Raw genomic sequence first — 21652 nt, 5'->3', positions numbered from 1 at the left:
ATACCTCGGAGGGGAGGGCATTAAGGGAATCACTTGGCACTTGCTCCTTTGAATCTCACCTGCCATTTTAATGCCCATTCCTCCAGTGTGAAGAGATCCTTTTGGAGCTCTTCACAGTCCGATTTTGTTTTAACCACCCAAAATAATTTGGTGTCACCTTGGGTAATTTGGTGCTCGAGTTTTCTGGACTTCGCTGATGACCCTTCTTTCTTTCTTTGTCTAGGATCCGGCCATGTCCCTCGGCCACCGGTTGCCATCCCTCGCAGTGACGCTGATGCTCCTGCTGCCCGTGTGCCCGGCTGTCCGTCCCGCTCCCTACCCATCCTTCTTGTTCCCCAACTCCACCTTCAACCATCTGGCCCGTGCCCGAGATACGGGGACGCTGTATGTGGGTGCCGTCAACGCCTTATTCCAACTGAGCCCCGAGCTCAGTCTGGCGGAGCACGTCGCCACTGGGCCGGCCAACGACAGCCCCGAGTGCCTTCCTTTCCGGGACCCCCACGATTGCCCCCAGGCGCGGTCCACAGACAACTCCAACAAGCTGCTCCTGCCCAACGAGCGTGCCGGGGAGCTGGTGGTCTGCGGGCAGCTCTTCCAGGGAGTGTGCGAGAAGAGAGCCCTGGCGAACATCTCCAAAGTGCTGTACCGCCCTGAGGATCCCGGTGACAGCCAGTTCGTGGCGGCCAACGAGCCGCGGGTCTCCACCGTGGGCCTGGTGGGCCAGCACGCCGGCCGGGACCTGCTCTTCGTGGGGCGCGGGCTGACCGCCAAGCTCTCCGGGGGGATCCCACCGTTCACCATCCGGCAGCTGGAAGGGCCCCAGGCCTTCTCCAACGAGGGCATGGGCAAGCTGGTGGTGGGCGACTTCTCAGACTACAACAACACCTACGCCGGCGCCTTCGCTTCCGGGGACCACGTCTACTTCCTGTTCTCCCGGCGAGGGGCAAAGGCCCAGATGGAGTACCGGGCCTACCTCTCTCGGAGCTGCATGGAGGACACCAACCTTTACTCCTACGTGGAGCTTCCCTTAGAGTGCCGGGACGCCAAGGGGCGCGTTTACAACCTGGCCCGGGCCGTGCATTTGGCCTCCCGGTTCCCGGGCGAAGGGGCCATGCTCTTCGTCGTCCTGGCCGCCGGGCAGGGCTCCACCGCCTCCCCGACGGCCCAGACGGCCCTGTGCGCCTTCAGCTTAAGCGAGGTCGACACCGCCATGGAGCGGACACGGCACCTGTGCTACACCTCTGCTGGGAAGGGCCCCGCCGGGAAGGAGGAGGCGGCTATCGAGTACGGCGTGACCTCCCAGTGCAACTTGCTCCCCAAGGTGAGAGCCGTTTTCCCGTTTTCAGGTGCGAGGGGCTTATTATAACAGCCGCCTCACCCCAGAGGTGGTTGTCTTCCCAATTTTCTGCTTTCATCTGGCTCGTTTATTTTACTTGATCAATGAAAGGGGATATTTTACTTGATATTTTACAAGTTTATTTTGCTTGATCAATGAAAGGGGATCAGTGAACAAAAAAAAGGAGGAAGAAACCCAACCTAGATATTCTACCTAGAGAGATTTCTAATTTGGAATTTATTATACATCCTATACACATGCCTGGGCTTGTATAAAGTTATCTATCTATAGAGGGTCATACATTTGTACATTACTTGTGCATTATATGGGTTTTTATCCAACCACTGATGAAGGCCTGTAGGCCGAAACGCTCATGTTCAGTGTGGTTTAAGTCTGCCAACCTTATGAGTTGGGGAGGGGCCGTGGCTCAGCGGTAGAGCATCTGCTTGGCATGCAGAAGGTCCCAGGTTCAATCCCCGGCATCTCCAGTTAAAGGGACTAGGAAAGTAGGTGATGGGAAAGACCTCTGCCTGAGACCCTGGAGAGACCCTGCCGGTCTGAGTAGACCACTGGTTCCCAACCGGGGGTCCACGGACCCCCAGGGGTCCGCGAGAACTAAATTAAGGTCCGCGAAACAAAGTTATAAACCCATAATAAATTAATATTTTCAATTAAAAGTTCTCTATTATAAAATATATATATTCAAATATTATTCTAAGTTTAATGTTTAACTAACAGTTATGATTAAAGTTTATTTTCAAATTCTCAGAGTTTTTATTTTGAACCTTGGGGTCCCTGCACCGAACAAAAAAGTCCTAGTGGTCCCTGGTCAAAAAAAGGTTGGGAACCACTGGAGTAGACAATACTGACCTTGATGGACCAAGGGTCTGGTTCAGTATAAGGCAGCTTTATGTGTTATCATGAGTTGCCATTGTGCCTTGTTTTATCATTGTTACTTTTTAAAACTCTGACATAAGCACCTTAAAATAAAAGTATTTTTTCCTATTATATAATGTTACCTTCTCCACCCAACCTTGGGTACCCAGCTTTAGTTTATTTTACTTTGCAGGAGTCCCCCGAGGCTTACCCCTGCGGCGACGAGCACACCCCTAGCCCCATTGCCAGCCGGGTGCCGGTGGTCGCCGAAGCCCTTCTGACCACCGTATCGAGGCTGACGGCTGTGGCCGCCATGGTAGAAGCAGGCCACACGATCGCCTTTCTCGGGGACGGCATTGGCCGGCTGCATAAGGTAATGAGGGGTTGCAGTTCTCAGCAGGTGGGTCGATACCATTTCCGAAGCGTGTTTTCTGTGCCTGTCAAATGTGAAAATTGTTCAAGGGTTTCTCTCTGCTGCATTTTTCATAAGGAGTTGGTGGCTTTCATGTATATAGGCATGTGTGCTAGTTTTTTCCAATATGTATTAATTAAAAAACAAACAAAAAACCCTGTGCCCTGGCTAGCCTGATCTCAGAAGCTAAGCAGGGTCAGCCCTGGTTAGTATTGGGATGGGAGACCACCAAGGAACACCAGGGTTGCTGTGCAGAGGAAGGCACTGACAAACCACCTCTGTTAGTCTCTTGCCATGAAAACCCCTAAAGGGGTCGCCATAAGTCGGCTGCGGCTTGACGGCACTTTACACACACACACCCTCCTCAGAGAGCCAGTGTGGTGTAGTGGTTAAGAGCGGTGGTTTGGAGTGGTGGACTCTAATCTGGAGAACTGGGTTTGATTCCCCCCCTCTTCCACAGGAGCTGATCTGGAGAACCAGGTTGGTTTCCCCACTCCTACACACAAAGCCAGCTGGGTGATCTTGGGCTAGTCACAGCTCTCTTAGAGCTCTCTCAGTCCCGCCTACCTCACAGGGTGTGTGTTGTGGGGAGGGGTAAGAGGTGATTGTAAGCCGGTTTTATTCTCCCTTAAGTGGCAGAGAAAGTCGGCATATAAAAACCAACTCTTCTTCTTCTTCCTCCCAGTCTTCTGATTTTTTTGCACACAGTGATGTCTTATCCCAGATAAGCGTTTTCCTGTATACGTCTTGGATTCATATAGAGCCCACTTGCGGATATTCTATGTTTTGCTTTTGTTTCTGTTTGTATATTATAGTTATAAGATTTAGGTAGTTGGACAGTGTAGGAGTACATTGGTGTGAACATTAATATATGATTATTTCTTGGAGCCAGCGTGCCGTTATTTTGTATAGCAATTTCATAGTTTCAGCATAGGCTTTTATTGTTTTCGATAATAACCTCCAGGTAGTAGCCGGAGATCTCCTGCTATTACCACTGATCTCCAGCCGATTGAGATCAGTTCACCTGGAGCAAACGGCCGCTTCGGCAATTGGATTCTATGGCATTGAAGTCCCTCCCCTCCCAAAACCCCTCCTTCCTCAGGCTCTGCCCCCAAAAACCTGCCGCTGGTGGCGAAGAGGGACCTGGCAACCCTAATTTGGGTGCATATTTTTGTTTGTTTCGATGTGGGAAACCAATTCCTTTTCGGGGATCTTTCTGAAGAGCAGGGAACTCTTTATTTCCTCTCCAGAGGACTTGCCAGGAGCTGTTTTCTGCATCGGGGCTGGAGTTTTTGGCTTCTCACCCTGCATGCAAATGCTTATAAAAGAAACGCGGCTGTCCCAGTTCACCCTTCCCTCCACTTTTTTTTTCTGAAGGAAAAGGGTGGTGGCCCTCTAGGGTGGTTACATTTCAGTAGGTCAGTGTTTTGAGGCATCTAGGTGGGGCTCTGGCCCTGGCGTTTGGGGCAGAACCCAAGAATGCTACTGCGCCTGCTCCTTTTTGCTCATAAATCTTCTAGGTTTGAAACTCGGAACGTCTTCTTCCCCTGAACCCAGAAGGGTTTGCAGGGATGGCTTGGCAGAGGTTTACAGATTCTGGTGTCTCAAGATGCAAGGTCCGTGTGTGATTTATGAATCATAGAGTTGGAAGGGATCCCTAGGGCCATCTAGTCCAACCCCTTGCACAATGCAGGAAATTCACAACTGGCTTCCCCCCATACCCCCAGTGACCCCTACTCCGTGCCCAGAAGATGGGAACAAAAAAAAATCCCCAACCCTCCAGGATCCCTGGCCAATCTGGCCTGAAGGCAAATTGGCGATCTGCAATAACCTGGGCATGCAAGAAAGGGCCACAAGATCCAAGCACTGACTCATCCTTTCCTGCCTTCCCTTTCATAATCTGCCTAAGTTCGCAGAATCAGCATTGCTGACAGATGGCCGTCTAGCCTCTGTTTCAAAACCTCCAGGGAAGGAGAATTTTGCCACCTCCAGAGGAAGCCTGTTCCACCGAGGAACCGCTCTGTTAGAAAATTCTTCCTAGTGTTTAGCCAGAAACTCTTTTAATTTAATTTCATCCTGTTGGTACTGGTCCGAGAGCCAGCGTGGTGTAGTGGTTAAGAGCGGTGGTTTGGAGCGGTGGGGTCTGATCTGGAGAACCGGGCTTGATTCCCCTCTCCTCTGCATGAGCGGCGGAGGCTAATCTGGTGAACTGGGTTGGTTTCCCCACTCCTCCCCACGAAGCCAGCTGGGTGACCATGGGCTAGTCACAATTCTCTCAGTCCCACCTACCTCACAGGGTTTCTGTTGGGAGGGGAAGGGAAGGTGACTGTAAGCCGGTTTGATTCTTCCTTAAGTGGTAGAGAAAGTCGGCATATAAAAACCAACTCTTCTTCTGGGGCAACAGAAAACAAACTCCCTTTATAGAAACAGAAAACAACTGAGTTTATGGGGACCACAGAATTTGGTAGAGGTTAGAGATGCTACATCTTGAGAATCCAGTGCCTGTCTCTTTAAAGCCAGTTTCTGTCCTTAAGGCTATTGGGAGGGGGATGGGGGGGCAGTGGGTGGTCAAACTCCTGAAACCAGACTGGCTTATGGGGGCTGTCCTGTAGGTGAAGGATGTCCCTTCAATATCCTGCATAGCTCCCTGTTCCTCCCCCCCATAAGCAGAGGCAGCTTAACCTTCTGCAGACAAAGGAAAGATGTACACCCCTATTTATTCACCCCTATTTACCCCTACAAGAGCCCCGTGGCGCAGAGTGGTTAAGCTGCAGTACTGCAGTCCAAGCTCTGCTCACGACCTGAGTTCGATCCCGGCGAAAGTCGGTTTCAGGTAGCTGGCTCGAGGTTGATTCGGTAGGGATGCCAGCCTCCAGGTGGCAGCTGGAGATCTCCCGCTATTACAACTGATCGCCAGGCAACAGAGATCAGTTCCTTTGGGGAAAATCGCCACTTTGGCCATTGGACTCTATGGCATTGAAGCCCCTCCCCTCCCCAAACCCTGCCCTCCTCAGGCTCCACCCCCAAAATATCCAGGTATTTCCCAACCTGGAGCTGGCAACCTTATGACTCATCCTTCTGAGGTTGGTAAAATGAGTACCCGGTTCGCTGGGGGTAAAGGGAAGATGACTGGGGAAGGCGATGGCAAACCACCCCGTAAACATAGTCTGCCTTGTAAACGTCGGGATGTGACGTCACCCCATGGGTCAGGAGTGACCCGGTGCTTGCACAGGGGGCTACCTTTACCTTAATTTACCCCTACGCCAGTGTGGTGTGGGGGTTAAGAGTGTCCGCCTAGTATCGGGGAGACCCAGGTTCGAGTCCCCACTCACACCATGGTAGCTCGCTGGGCGACCTTGGGCCGGTCGCAGTCTCCGAGCCTGACCTACGTCCCAGGGTTGTCGTGAGGATAAAACGGGAGGAGAAGAGAGTGCTGTAAGCCGCTTTGGGTCCCACTGGGGAGAAAGGCAAGGTGTCAACGAATTAAATAAATAAAGGGCATGATCTGCACAGAGTCTCGGTGGAGAGTCTGGATCGCTTTGGTGGAGAATTTGAACTCCTCCGCCCCCCTCAGTGATTCTGCTTTCCTGCAGGTGAAGAACCTGAAGGGCATTCTGCCCAAGCCTGCCAATCGGGGCTGGGCTGAGTCAGATTTTTGTAAAAGTGGCATGTTTCACGTAATTGCTGCTTTCTTGCATGCTCTGCCCGCACCTACTGGCGTCTTGACAGGCCCTCCTGCTTCCTCTGTGGCAGAAATCTATCGCCTAACAGAGAATAAAGCATCCCTGGGCTAAATGCCTTTAGATCTGGGTCATAGCCCTTGTTCCTGTGTCATGTAAATAGGGAGAGATAAGCTGGGGAGGGGGGGATTGGTCAGTTTTGCTAGTGCAGGGGGCCCCTCTCTCCAGATGTGGATGCCGTAGGGCAGCCCGTCTCCACGGGGAATGCCTTTCCCCCCAAGGAATAGAAGTTAGGGGCGAGCCTGCAGAGGGATAAGTGCCGTAAGATCTGGTAGCTGGAATCAGAACCAGGCAGGTCCAGGAGTCTTCCAGGGTCCCCCCCCCTTAAGAACATAAGAAAGGCCCTGCTGGATCAGACCAAAGCCCATAAACAGCCGTCTGTTCACACAGGGGCCGACCAGGTGCCTCTAGGAAGCCAACAAGCAAGACGACTGCAGCAGCATTTATCCTGCCTGCGTTCCACAGCATCTGATATAATAGGCATGCTCCTTGGATACCAGAGAGAATAGGTATGCATAATGACTAGTATCCATTTGGACTAGTAGCCATGGATAGCCCCATCCTCCATAAGAACATAAGGAAAGCCCTGCTGGATCAGATCCAGGCCCATCAAGTCCAGCAGTCTGTTCACACAGGGGACAACCAGGTGTCTCTAGGAAGCGCACAAGCAAGACGACTGCAGCAGCATTGTCCTGCTTGCGTTCCACAGCACCTAATATAGTAGGCCTGCTCCTCTGATCCTGGAGAGAATAGGTATGCATCACGACTAGTATTCATTTTGACTAGTAGCCAGGGATAGCCCTGTCCTCCATGAACGTGTCCGCTCCCTTCTTAAAGCCTTCCAAGCTGAAGTTTAGATTTCCAGGTAGTACCTGTCACTTCTGATTTAAGGGCTTTGCTATGTTTCTCCATCTGGGCTCCCTTAGGGCTCTCCACTAGGGTTGCCAACTCTGGGTTGGGAAAATCCTGGAGATTTGGGGGGGGGGTGGAGCCTTAGGAGGTTGGGGTTTGGGGAGGGACCTCAGCAGGGTATAATGCCAACAGAGTCCACTTTACAAAACAGCCATTTCCTCCAGGTGAACTGATCTCTGTAACCTGGAGACCAGCCCCTACCTGGCGACTAGCAACCCTGCTCTCCACTGATATTTAAAAAAATTGGTTTTATTTGGTCTATAGGGTTAACAACTTCCAGGTGGTAGTTGGAGATCTGGATGATAACCGATTTCCAAACAACAGAGACCAGTTCGCCTGGAGAAAATGGCTGCTTCGGAAGGTGGACTCTACGGCATTATGCCCTGCTGAGGTCCCTCTGCTCCCCAAACCCCCGCCCTCCTCAGACTCCACCCCCAAAATCTCCAGGTGTTTCCCAACCCGGAGCTGGCAACCCTATCTGAATATGTTCCCCAATTAATCCATTGAGTTGCATACTATTTTTTTAAACGTACCTTGTGGGGATATGGAAGGAAGCCTGATAGAGCTATACAGTCCCCCCCACCAACAAAAGAAAACCATGGAGAGCATTTATTTTTTAACGGTCCTGGCTGAGAATTAGAAAAGGGCAAGAGTCCAGTAGCACCTTAAAGACTAGCAAAAATATTTTCTGGCAGGATATGAGCTTTCGTGAGCCACAGGTCACTTCTTCAGATACCTGAAGAAGTGACCTGTGGCTCACGAAAGCTCATACCCTACCAGAAAATATTTTTGCTAGTCTTTACGGTGCTACTGGACTCTTGCCATTTTCTACTACTGCGAACAGACTAACACGGCTACCCACTGTGAATTATCTGGTTGAGAATGTGGTGGTTGTTTTTTCGTTCTCCGATGCCCGAGAAGCAGCCGATAAGATCCAGTAGAAGGCAACTTCGTAGGATCCGGCGCTGGAAATAAACTTGGAACTGCGTGGGCTGTGAAATCAGAAGCCGGCCCGGCTTCCAGCAGCGTAGGAGTGGTGCTTTAATGCTCATTGTTCCTCCTCGCGGAATACTTTCCTCTGCCTCTCTATTTTTATTTTTACTGGATGAGACGCATGACAATTCAAAGTGGGGTGCGCATGCCTGGGTGGGGAGGGAGGGGACTTGGCTTCGGAGGACGGGAATGCTCGAGGCTGCTTTTCCGTCCTCCCTGTGGTTCTTGAATCGATGAAGGAGCAATCTGCCTTGCCCCTTTAGATGTGGGGAGAACTTGTCCCCAAAGGGTAGATATCTTCCAAGGGTGATTCTTCCTCCACCCTCTGCTTTTTGGCCCCAGGCTGGAGAGAAGCAAGCCGCGGGTCTCTTGCTTCCCTTCAGCTACCCGCGTCCCCAGTGTCCGCGAGCGGCACGGTGCCGTCTGTTCTCCGGCAAAAAGACGAGCTGTGTGCAATTTGTTCCCAGGGTCAGCTTTTGCGGTGGGGGTTACCGCCCGATACTTTTCTGCAAGGTTTTTCTGAGCCTGTATCTTTCTGTCTTCTTCCGTTTTGGAAGGGAATCGCATCTTGGTCCTCGGGCAGGGACACCGCGTCCACGACTCCCGGAAACGGCAATCAGACTTTTCAACTAGCGTCCCTCAAGGCTCTGTCTCTCTCCCCACCCCAGGGTTGCCAACTTTGAGCTGGGAAATTCTTGGAGATTTTGGGGTGGAGCCTGAAGAAGGCAGGATTTGAGGAAAAGAGAGATCTCAAATGTGGTATAATGCCAGAGCCAACGTGGTGTAGGGGTTAAGAGCGGTGGTTTGGAGCGGTGGTCTCTGATCTGGAGAACCGGGTTCGATTCCCCACCCCTCCACATGAGCGGCGGAGGCTAATCTGGTGAACCGGGTTGGTTTCCCCACTCCTACACACAAAGCCAGCTGGGTGACCTTGGGCTAGTCACAGCTCTCTAAGCCCCACCTACGTCACAGGGTGTCTGTTGTGGGGAGGGGAAGGGACGGTGATTGTAAGCCAGTTTGATTCTGCCTTAAGTGGTAGAGGAAGTCGGCATATAAAAGCCAACTCTTCTTCTTCTTCTTCTTCTCCATCTTCATTTCCATCTTCATCTCCATCTTCATCTCCCATCCTCATCATAGAGTCTACCTCCAAAGTAGCCATTTTCTCCAGGCGAACTGATCTCTATCATCTGGAGATCAGCTGTGATTCTTGGAGATTGGCAACCCTACTCACTCGAAACAATTCTCTGTTTCTCTTCTCTAAGATCTCATTCCCCCTTCTAACAGATGTTATCACTTTTCCAATGGAGGCCTTTTCTGGTATGATCCACTTCCCGTCTTCTGTTTCTAATATCTCTCTTTATCTTCTTGCTGTTTCTGGCTGGATCTCTTCCCTTGCTACTTCAAACTTAACTATTTAAAACTGAGCCCTTTGTCTGCCGTCCCCTGCCTGGGTCAGTATGTTCCCTCTTCCCTCCCCCCCGCTTACTCTGGGGGTAAAACTTATATTCCTCCTTCTTTAACTGCGTTTTCCTCTGGGGTAGTGCTTATATTCCTCAAAACCTTCTTTACATTTGCTCTCTCAATTCAAACACTTCCCTAAACCTGCAATTTTCAACCATGGTTTTCATGCCAGGGCAAGCGTCCCATCTTCCGGTGGCAAACGCGACGGACCACCCCACCCCAGCATGCAGTTGCGTGTGGTTTTGGGGTGGAGATGGTGTGCCATTATCCTTGTGTTGACGTTGCTTTTCTCAAGCACTTGGGGCCTTTCCAAAACGCAGCATGAACACACACACACACACCCCGTCCAGGTTGCAAGCTCAGGGCTTGCTGGGGCCTGTCTGTCTATATTGAGCTGGGCATCCGGAGCATTCCAGTCTTCTCCGGGGCTGCCTGACAAGATCCCGTCTCTCTCCGTCTCGCTCGTCACCCAAAATAGACCGTCTCATTTGAAATACAATTGGAAATGGTTCCCCCTCCCTCTGCTTTCCCCTTGTCTTTCCTTGGCTCAAGAATTCTGGTTTTCCCTCTTATCTCTTGGCGTCATTCTCTGGTCTCAGTTCTGCTGCCCATTTATTTATTTATTTCCTCTATCTTTTTCTGGCCCAGTTTCGCCTTGGTTACATTCCCTTTGTTGGCTTCCATTTCCTCTTTCGGATCCAGGTTGCGTTAGTTTTCAAGTTTCTTCTCTCCTTGGCACCTTCTTATCGAGCTTCTCTTCTCTCTTTCTTTTTTTTGCCGCCACCTTGTCTCTGCTCTGCAGAGATTATTCTCTTCCAAAACGCCAGGTTACGTCTTCTGTTTCATTCCTCCAGCCTCGCTGCCCTACCCCAGAGTCTGCACCTTTCCCTTCTTGCAAATATCAGGGAGGGGCCATGGCTCAGTGGTAGAGCACCTGCTTTTTGCATGCAAAAGGTCCCATGTTCAGTCCCTAGGGTTGGCAACTTCCAGGTAATTGCAGGAAAAATATTTTTCCTGCAGCTAGTCTGTTGAATACCAGTGCAATTTGTGAGTTCAACTTCCAGGTAATAGAAGATCTCCTGCTATTACAACTGATCTCCAGCCGATAGGATCAGTTCACCTGGAGAAAATGGCCGCTTTGGCCATTGGACTCTATGGCATTGAAGTCCCTCCCCTCCCCAAACCCCGCCCTCCTCAGGCTCCTCCCAAAAAAAACCTCCCGCCGGTGGCGGACCTGGCAACCCTATCAATCCCCAGCATCTTCAGTTACAAGGATCAGGTAGCAGGTGATGTGAAAGACCTCTAGCAGAGACCCTGGACAGCTGCTGCCAGTCTGAGTAGACTAAGGTTACCAGGTCCCTCTCCGCCACCGGCAGGAGGTTTTGGGGGCGGAGCCTGAGGAGGGTGGGGTTTGGGGAGGGATTTCGATGCCATAGAGTCCAATGGCCAAACCAGGCATTTTCTCCAGGGGAACTGATCTCTATTGGCTGGAGATCAGTTGTAACAGCGGGAGATCTCCAGCTAGTACCTGGAGGTTAGCAACCCTAGAGTAGACAGTACTGACTAGAGTGGGCAGTACTGATGGACCAAGTGTTTGAGTCAGTATAAGGCAGCTTCAAATGTTCAAGCTGTATCTGAAAAATGTATTTTTTTCTTGGCAGTCTCTCAGCTCTGATCTGTGCCTCTTCACCTTCCTCTCCTTTGGAGCCCTTTCCCTGTTTCTAGTGGTGAGAATGTCTTTAGAATATGGGCAGGATTTGTTCTTTCGAACTCTAACTTTTGACCAATGCTCAACTGTCCGAACAGCTTCTTGTAGGGTTGCCAACCTCCAGGTAGTGGCTGGAGATCTCCTGCTATAACAACTTATCTCCAGCCGATAGTCAGTTCCCCTGGAGAAAATGGCTGCTTTGGCCATTGGACTCTATGGCCGGTGGCGAAGAGGGACCTGGCAACCCTAGCTTCTTGCCATCGACAAAAACTGCAATAGTCATCCTGTTGCCCATGGGGTGACTGTTGCCAGACAGATTTTGCAAAATAAAGAAATTATATCGCAAGAAACCTATTCAGGCAGTTGACTCTGGCTTTTCTGGCTGCCCTGTCACCAGTTTTATTTTATTTTATTCTTTTCCAAACAAGTCTGCACGGCATAAGCTGAGCCAGATTTTTTTTTGGTGGTAGTCTAAACCCTGGATGCATCATGTGCTGCCAAATTCTCCCAAATTTAATTAATGTACTTTGATGTCCCTCACGATAACTAATAAAAACGCTTCATTGTGCTGGGAAATTCTTGGGACGCGGCTCCTTCTCGAGACAAATGGTGTAGCCGGTTTAGGCTCAAGGCTTTCTGTCCGTAGCCTCCCTTCCGAGCATCCGGCGTTTTATCAACTTTCTGAGCGCTTCAGGGGCACAATCCAAGCCAGGAGACTCGGTGTGGCGTAGAACGGGGTTGCCAGGTCCCCCGGCCACTGGTGGGGTGGGGTGGGAGTAGGGTTGCCATCTTCAGGTTGGGAATCTCCTGGAGATCAGGGGATGGTGCTTGGGGAGAGGAGGGGAATCAGTGGGGTACGATGCCTTAGAGTCCACCCTCTAAAGCAGGGGTGTCGAACTCAATTGTTACGAGGGCCGGATATGGCAGAAATGTCACTTGTTTGGGCCGGGCCATGCCTCGCCAACCCAGATTGAGAGTGGCATGTGTGTAGCTGGCTCGTGAGCCGGATAAGGGCTCTCAAGGGGCCCGATCCAGCCCTCGGATCTAAAGCATCTGTTTTCTGATCTCTGTAGTCTAGAGATGAGCCATAACTCCCGGGGATCCCCAGGTCCCACCTGGAGGCTGGCATCCCTAGATCAGGATGTCGGATTGGGGCCGGGGGGGTCGATCCTGGTCTCTCTACTCTGCCGTGATGTTCGCTGGGCCAGTCATTCACTCTTTCCTGGGAGGAACCTCTTGAACGCCGTGGAGAAAGGGTGTGGTGTAATGGTTAAGAGCATCACTAACCTGAACTGACCCTAGAAGCTAAAATGACTAAACTGAGGCTGTTGTATTTTGGTCACATTATGAGAAGACAGGAGTCACTGGAAAGGACAATCATGCTAGGAAAAGTGGAAGGCAGCAGGAAAAGAGGAAGACCCAACAAGAGATGGATGGACTCACTAAAGGAAGCCACGGCCCTCCATTTGCAAGACCTGAGCAAGGCTGTCAAAGATAGGACATTGATTCGTAGGGTTGCCATGAGTCGGAAGAGACTTGACGGCACTTAACACACACACACAATCTGGAGAACCGGGTTCGATTCCCCACTCCTCCATATGAGCGGCGGACTCTCATCTGGAGAACAGGGTTCGGTTCCCCGCTCCTCCACATGAAGCCTGCTGGGTGACCTGGGGCCAGTCACAGTTGTCTCCGAACTCTCTCAGCCCCACCTACCTCACCAGGTGTCTGTTGTGGGGAGGGGAAGGGAAGGTGGTTGTCAGCTGCTTTGAGACACCTTAAAGCGGGGTATAAAAACCAACTCTTCTTCTTCTTTTTTTTCTTCAAAATAATAATGCCATAAAATAAACTTCCCTTTTTGCTTTCCCAATTTTATGTAACAATGTCTCAACACTTTTTCTATATACGATATATCCTTAGAATGAATATATATATTTATATATACATATAGATAGATAGATAGATAGATATGTATGTGTGTGTATATGTATATATATATATATGTATGTATATGTATATATGTATGTATGTATATGTATATATTCATTTATACCCCCAATGTTCTTCCCAATGGGGACCAAAAGCAGTTTACATGGTTCTCCTCTCTTCCATTTTATCCTCACAACAGTCCTGCGAGGTGAGCTAGGCTACGTGTGTGTGCGTGGCCCAAGATCACCAGCAAGCATCCATGCCAGGGTTAAGGATTCGAACCTGGGTGTCCCAGGTCTTAGTCTGAAACGCTAACCACTACACCACACTGGCTCATTCAGTATATGGCTTGATTCCACGTGGAATTTCGTATCGTTTATGGAGAAGTATTCAGTTTTTAACCATTCTTCTTGTCACGGTTGTCTGGTTAGCTTTCTCACTACTTCTCTGTTGAAGGTGTCACTTTTATTCTGAAAAATTTGCAGGTGGGGCCCAAACATTTTGGAGGGTGCGGCTTCCGGGCCCCTCTCTTCCTGCTGTCTTTCCTATGCTACTAGCAGACCTAATTCCGCTTTCAAACGGAGGCAAGGCAGCTGCCAGGTTTTGGGGTGTCCTTAAAAGCCATCAATTCTCAATTTTTTACCTCCCCGTATGTTTTTTTCCCTCCCCATATTTCCCCCCCACCCTGAGATGTGTCTCCTGCCTCAGGCGCTTAAATGCCTTGAATGTACAGAAGAATCAAAAAGCTCTGACCCAGTCCCTCATATACATTGATTTACATAATTAATTTTGAGCTAAGCTTTTGAGATTGCCTTTGTTCCTAGGCTGCCAGATGGCTTTATGTCAAAATAAAAATCCCTTTCGGCGCCAAAGGATTATCATCTCATTTTTCCAGAGCGCTGCAGTCCCGCAGAATAGCAAAGCTTGTCATTTATTTCAGGTACCGCGCCTTCCAAGAATCCCTTTTCTTTTGGCATATATGGTCGGTTATGGAGTCTTTGGTTAGAGAAAGGTGGGTTAAAGGTGTCATCATTAAACAAATACTATCTGCGCGGCATCTGGACCAACCCAGGACGGACCAAAAGATGCATGTATCCTGGGGAAGAGCTACTCATACTAAGCAACGCAGGCTGCCGCCAAAAATGGCAGCCCTGCGTCAAGTCCGTGCGTAATTATTGAGACTTGAGACAGGGTTGCCGTTTTTGAAGGCAGCCTTGAGCTGCTTCTTACACATCCTCTGCTTCCAGAGGAAGGAGCCAGCATGGTGTAGTGGTTAGGAGTGGTGGAGTCTGGTCTGGAGAAACGGGTTTGATTCCCCACGCCTCCACATGAGCAGCGGACTCTAATCTGGGGAACTGGGTTCGATTCCCCACTTCGGGGGGAACTGATCTCCGTAGTCTGGAGATGAGCTGTGATTCCGGGGAATCCCCAGGTCCCACCTGGAGGCTGGCATCCCTACTATCTCTAGAGCCAGTGTTGCATACTGGTTAAGAGTGGGGGACTCTAATCTGGAGAACCGGGTTCGATTCCCCACTCCTCCACATGAAGCCAGCTGGGTGACATTGGGCTAGTCACAGTTCTCTTCAAGCTCTCTCAGCCCCACCTACCTCACAAGGTGTCTGTTGTGGGGAGAGGAAGGGAAGGTGATTGTAAGCCGGTTTGAGACTCCTTAAAAATGGCAGAGAAAGTCAGCATATAAAAACCAACTCTTCTTCTTCTTAATCCAGAGCAATGTCCTATTTTTCCAACAGTGACCCACAATGGGTGTTACAGAGGAGGAAGTTTATAACCATGCCTAGACTCAGAAGCATTCAGCGTAAACTATAGTCGTATTCCTTTTATGTTAACTGAGTTTATTTTTGATTATTTGTGGTTGAGACATTCTTGGCTTTTTTTCAGCACAGTTTTCAGCACAGTTTTCTTTTTCTTCTTAACATTTTAGTTACAGTCAGTGATAGTCCTCTTAAGAGCCAGCGTGGTGTAGTGGTTAAGAGCGGTGGCTTGGAGCGGTGGACTCTGATCTGGAGAACCGGGTTCGATTCCCCACCCCTCCACATGAGCGGCGGAGGCTAATCTAGTGAACCGGGTTGGTTTTCCCGCTCCTACACACGAAGCCAGCTGGGTGACCTTGGGCTAGTCACAGCTCTCTCAGCCCCACCTACCTCACCGGGTATCTGTTGTGGGGAACGGAAGGCGATTGTAAGCCGGTTTGAGTCTCAAGTGGTAGAGAAAGTTGGCAAATAAAAACCAAGTCTTCTTCTTCTTCTTAATCTGTCTAGGTTTACCTGAACGGTTCCATGGCTCAGGTCTACAACACACTATTCTTGGGCCAGCGCTCTCCAGTCAACCCAGACCTGCTGCTAGATGGAAGCAGGACCCACCTTTATGTGATGACAACCTCACAGGTGAATCGTGGGAACTCAGAGTTGCCCCCTCAAACAGTTTCCTCGAACAATGATTCTTGTTGTCTCCAGTCTGGAGGAGAAGCAGTTCTGCCCCAGATCTGCTTGCAATGGAAGCTACTGTTACATGGTTTTCACAGTTTTCTTTTGGCCATAGCAGCACGGTATAGCCTGATCTTGTCAGGGGCCCTGACTCAGTGGTAGAGCATCTGCTCAGCATGCAGAAGGTCCCTGGTTCAATCCCCGGCATCTCCAGTTAAAGGGACCAGGCAAGTAGGTGATGTGAAAGACTCTGCCTGAGACACTGGAGAGCCATGGAGAGGGGCTGTGGCTCAGCGGTAGAGCATCTGCTTGGCATGCAGAAGGTCCCAGGTTCAATCCCCAGCATCTCCAGTTAAAGGGACCAGGCAAGTAGGTGATGTGAAAGACTGCCTGAGACACTGGAGAGCCATGGAGAGGGGATGTGGCTCAGTGGTAGAGCACCTGCTTGGCATGCAGAAGGTCCCAGGTTCAATCCCCGGCATCTCCAGTTAAAGGGACTAGGTGAATAGGTGATGTGAAAGACCTCTCTGCCTGAGATCCTGAAGATCTGCTGACCGTCTGAGTAGACAATACTGACTTGGATGGACCAAGGGTCTGGTTCAGTATAAGGCAGCTTCATGTGTTCATGTGGAAGCTAAGCAGGGTCAGTACTTGGATGGGAGACCACCAAGGAAGGCTCTCCAGAGGAAGGCGATGGCAAACCACCTCTGCTTCTCACTTGCCTGGAAAGCACCTTGCTGGAGTTGCCATAAACAGAACTGGACCAGGAGATTTGCAGTGTCTTTAAAGAATAATAGATATAATGTGCTGTAAGCTTCTATGAGGGAGCCCTGTAGTGCAGAGTGGTAAGCTGCAGTACTGCAATCCAAAGCTCTGCTCACGACCTGAGTTCGATCCTGACGGAAGTCAGTTTCAGGTAGCCGGCTCGAGGTTGACTCAGCCTTCTATCCTTCCAAGGCCAGTAAAATGAGTACCCATCTTGCTGGGGGTAAAGTGTAGACGACCGGGGAAGGCCATGGCAAACCACCCCATCAACATAGTCTGTCTAGTAAACGTTGGGATGTGATGTCACCCTGCGGGTCAGGAATGACTCGGTGCTTGCCCAGGGGACTATCTTTACCTTTAAAAGCTTCTATGGGCCAGAGTCCACTTCATGGGGTACACAAAGTAAATCTTCCGTTGGTAGCATAGGAAACCCACATCCTCTGTGGGATCTGCAAGGAATTCTGCTCCTGCTCCGTGTTATGAGGCTCAGTTTGTCACAAAGGCCAATTTGAGACTGCAGGGCCATGTTATTTGCCTTTCTCCCTACCATATGCCTTGACTACCTTGCGTTTGGAGCAGCACCAAATCAGCAAGTGAAGGGCCTGCTAATTCGGAACCCCCCCCCCAACGTGAGCCCCCAAATCAAAGCCCGCTCCTGTTTCCCTTGAAGCCTTCCAACCTATCCCTTATTTATGCCTTTCCCCTACCACCCTGCAAGTCTTCCATAAAAGGTCTGTAATTTGCGCAAAGTAGATCAGGGCAAATTGTATATCACGTGCTTGTTACTGTGCATGCAGAACGTAAGAGGTCGTGACTGTCTTTCCAGCGTGGTGTAGCGGTTAAGAGTGGTGGTTTGGAGCGGTGGAGTCTGATCTGGGTTTGATTCTCCGCTCCTCCACGTGAGCGGCGGAGGCTAATCTGGCGAACTGGATTTGTTTCCCCGCTCCTACACATGAAGCCAGCTGGGTGACCTTGGGCTAGTCACAGCTCTCTCAGCCTCACCTATCTCGCAGGGTGTCTGTTGTGGGGAGGGGAAGGTGATTGTAAGCCGGTTTGATTCTGCCTTAAGTGGTAGAGAAAGTCAGCATATAAAAACCAACTCTTCTTCTTCTTCGGATTTGATTCCCCACCCCTCCACATGAGTGGTGGAGGCTAACCTGGAGAACCAGGTTTGATTCCCCACACCTCCATAAGAGTGGTGGATGCTAATCTGGTGAACTGGGTTGGTTTCCCCACTCTTACACATGAAGCCAGCTGGGTGGCCTTGGGCTAGTCACACTCTCTCAGCCCCACCCACCTCACAGGGTGTCTGTCGTGGGGAAGGGAAGGGGATTGTAAGCTGGTTTAGTTCTGCCTTAAGTGGTAGAGAAGGTTGGCATATAAAAACCAACTCTTCTTCTGCTTCTTCTTTCCAACCCAGGTCGCCAAAGTCCCAGTTTCAGAATGCCCCCACTTCCAGGACTGTGACTCGTGCCTGCGTGCCCAAGACCCTTTCTGCGGTTGGTGCGTCCTGCAAAGCAGGTCAGTCCTCACTGAGGACTAGTAGAGTGTCAAGTTTTGGTTTAAAAGAGAGCATGTGCGCTCCCTCTATCATCTCCCCCCTCTAACACAACTGGTTGATTGGCAGATGTACCCGCAAGTTGGAATGTGAGCGCCACGAGGTGGCCAATCACTGGCTCTGGAGCTACGGAGCGGAGAGCCAATGTCTGCGAGTGGAACAGATGTCCCCGGCCAATCGGAGCAGAGAAGAGCGGACGGAGGTGGGTGAGCAGGATGGAGGGTTCCGTACTGGTCTTCTGACTTAGCACTAATTCACCTGTTCGCCCTTTCAGTAAGGGAATGCAGGTCATTACTGTTTATTGCAAGGATCTCCTCCCCTTCCCTGGCTTTTTTGCAAGCAGGTTCTCTTCCACTGGCAACAAATGCAGGCAAGAGTATCTGGAGACCCCCTCTTGACCCCTCACTGCCAAAACTGATTCCCCCCCCTTCTTTAAAAGGTTGCCTGCAAATTGGCGCCCAGTTAAATTTCACTCTCAAATCTTTTTTATTTTATATTTTAGGGGTACAGAAAGGGAAAAAAGCAGGGGAAAGGGGAAAATAAAGTTAAACATATTTCATCTTCCGAACCGCGACATGATTATTACTTAAAAAGAAGTATAAAATGTCACCAAACATCCAGTCCTTAATCTTGAACCCAAAAAATGCCTTAATGGTAAACTATTCGTCCTCACTATCTAATGTCCTCAACATGGCATCATTTAGTAAATTGCTATAAATTCTCTACAGTATAACTATCTAATAGATGGTTATTTATTTATCTCCTGAATAATAGTCATAAAAGGCTGCTATTTCAACTCAGAATTCTTCCGCTCTCAAATCTTTATTGCTAATTGACAAAGTCTTAAGCATTCATAGTATAGAGAAACATAGAAACAAAGAAATAAGCAGTTTTACAGTTTTAGAATAAACACAATTAATAAAAGACTATTCATTTGTGGTACAGGGTAAACTTGAATTATCAGAGCTATTCGATAGCTTTAGGGCCATTACATATGCTAGGTATTTTGCTATCTGATGTACTTTGGAGAGCCAGCGTGGTATAGTAGTTAAGAGCGGTGGTTTGGAGCAGTGGATTCTGATCTGGAGAACCGGGTTGGATTCCCCACTCCTCCACATGAGCGGCGGAGGCTAATCTGGTGAACTGGGTTGGTTTACACATGAAGCCAGCTGGGTGACCTTGGGCTAGTCACAGCTCTTAGAGCTCTCTCAGCCCCACCTACCTCACAGGGTTTCTGTTGTAGGGAGGGGGAGGGAAGGCGATTGTAAGCCAGTTTCTTGTAGGTTATCCGGGCTGTGTGACCGTGGTCTTGGTATTTTCTTTCCTACGTTTCGCCAGCAGCTGTGGCAGGCATCTTCAGAGGAGTAACATGAAGGACAGTGTCTCATCTGAAGATGCCTGCCACAGCTGCTGGCGAAACGTCAGGAAAGAAAATACCAAGACCACGGTCACACAGCCCGGATAACCTACAAGAACCAATGAACTCTGACCGTGAAAGCCTTCGACAATATTTTGTAAGCCAGTTTGATTTTTTCTTAAGAGGTAGAGAAAGTCATCATGTAAAAACCAACTCTTCTTCTTCTTCTTCCTCCTCCTCCTCCTCCTCAGTATCTGATGAAAGGAACAGTATAATCCAAGGTTTTAAGGGGAGACCATGGATTGACTCAATAAAGGAAGCCACAGCCTTTAATTTGCAAGATCTGAGCAAGGCTGTCAAAGATAGGACATTTTGGAGGACTTTCATTCAGAGGGTCGCCATGAGTCGGAGGCGACTTGACGGCACTTAACACACACACAACACATACTTTACTAAAATAGGCAAAATCCATCAAATTCGTTCTGCGTCCCACTTAACTTTGAGTTTCCTGCAATGTTTTATTTGAGAGCTGTAAACTGCTTTTGCTGCTCGGATAATAACGCCGTGTCCCCGGTTTCCCTTTTCTTTAAACTACGAAGCTGTGGCGGAAAGCAGGAAAACCAGTTGCTCTGCATTGCGGGGGGAAATATGTGCCTCTCGCCCTATCCAGGTCTCCATGCTGGTCCCCGGGCTCCCTGCCCTGGCCGAGGGGGAGAATTATCACTGTGCCTTTGGGTCTCAAGACAGCCCGGCCCGGCTTAATGGTTCCTGGGTTCACTGCTTCTCGCCGGTTCCCCAGCAGGTGCCGCCCACCGAGGAGGGCAAAGGTGAGCCAGGGTGAAGGTGGCGGCAGGCATGCGCATTATGCCACCCTTGACTCTTCCCCTGATGGGTTGAGAACAAAATAGTTACCACGATTGGGCTGCCAGTGCTTAACTTGTTCCTCCTGTTGCACCTTTTGATGGTGAACGCATGAACACACACGGAGCTGCCTTATACTGAATCAGACCCTTGGTCCATCAAAGTCAGTATTGTCTACACAGACCGGCAGCGGCTCTCCAGGGTCTCAGGCAGAGATCTTTCACATCACCTACTTACCTAGTCCCTTTAAGTGGAGATGCCGGGGATTGAACCTGGGACCTTCTGCATGCCAAGCAGATGCTCTACCACTGAGCCACGGCCCCTCCCCTCCATAGCAATGAGCCATAGCAATGAGCGGATTATGCTTTTTGCACCACGGAGAGAGAGAGAGAACGAACGTGGCTGCATGTTTAACATCGGAGAGCAAACCTCACTGCTCACAGCGCCTTTCCTTTCGAGAGCTGTAAAATCTGAGGGGTTCTCCCTTCCTTTTATCCTTACAGCAACCCTGCGAGGTAGGTTGGGCTGAGAGAGAGCGGCTGGGCCAAGGTGGCCCAGCACGCTCCCACGACTGAGTGGGACTTGAACCCAGCTCTCTTATAAAATGCTTCAAATAAAATGCTTGTGGCCTCGTCTGGCAGATTTGCCTCAGGGACACTCCTGCCCACAGAGTAGGAGAAGGGAAGAGGGGGTCAGGGTCTGCATTGTGGGAAACAGATGCGTTGTGGGAAACCCACCTTATTTATTTGTTTATTTGTTTATTGCGTTTGCATCCCACCCCTCATTCCCGGCAAGCTGGGCTCAGAGTGGGTCACAACATAATAGTAGAGAGAGATTTATTATTACGGCATTAGCCAAAAAAGATACAAACCTTGACGATAAAACCCATTACATGATAAAATAATCTGTTTGTAAAAAAATACAGATAAAATTATATCAATTAAAATTAACCTTATTAACACTAATCACCTTTTCCGGGTGGATCTTAATTGCCACAGAACAATATTTGGCTACCTGTAAATAACCCCGAGAGTTTCCCTCCCATAAGAGGAATTTCATTTTCTCTTCCTCCGGGCTGGATTCCATTGTGTTAATGAGAGGAAGAATTAGCTTCTTCTTTTTTTAAATAACATTTTATTAAATAAAAAAAAACATAACACAACATACATTCCCATTCATATACAGTTTGGGCTTCTTCCAGGGTTGATATTTAACCATTCTTAAAGTCACAATCATCTCAACATCATTTTAATAATTATATTCCAGTTAAACCGTATTATTATTTACTGTTTCTAGATTT

The 21652-nt window shown here is 49.6% G+C and overlaps 1 protein-coding gene across 1 annotated transcript in view; it reads left to right on the top strand.

Moving 5' to 3' along the window:
• Positions 1-232: 232 nt before the first annotated feature.
• PLXNB3 (plexin B3) overlaps positions 233-21652 on the top strand; it is a 63788-nt gene continuing 42368 nt past the window's right edge. Inside the window, exons 1-6 of the mRNA XM_056858369.1 lie at positions 233-1321; positions 2406-2585; positions 15647-15772; positions 17997-18097; positions 18204-18336; positions 20162-20318. Coding sequence (XP_056714347.1) covers positions 233-1321; positions 2406-2585; positions 15647-15772; positions 17997-18097; positions 18204-18336; positions 20162-20318 — 1786 coding nt within the window. The remainder of the gene's footprint in view (positions 1322-2405; positions 2586-15646; positions 15773-17996; positions 18098-18203; positions 18337-20161; positions 20319-21652) is intronic.

The sequence above is a fragment of the Euleptes europaea genome, chromosome 1 (assembly GCF_029931775.1).
Source record: "Euleptes europaea isolate rEulEur1 chromosome 1, rEulEur1.hap1, whole genome shotgun sequence".
NCBI classification, from domain to species: Eukaryota; Metazoa; Chordata; class Lepidosauria; order Squamata; family Sphaerodactylidae; genus Euleptes; species Euleptes europaea.
The sequence above is the reverse complement of the archived record's forward strand: the minus strand, read 5'-3'. Positions and strand labels throughout refer to the sequence as shown.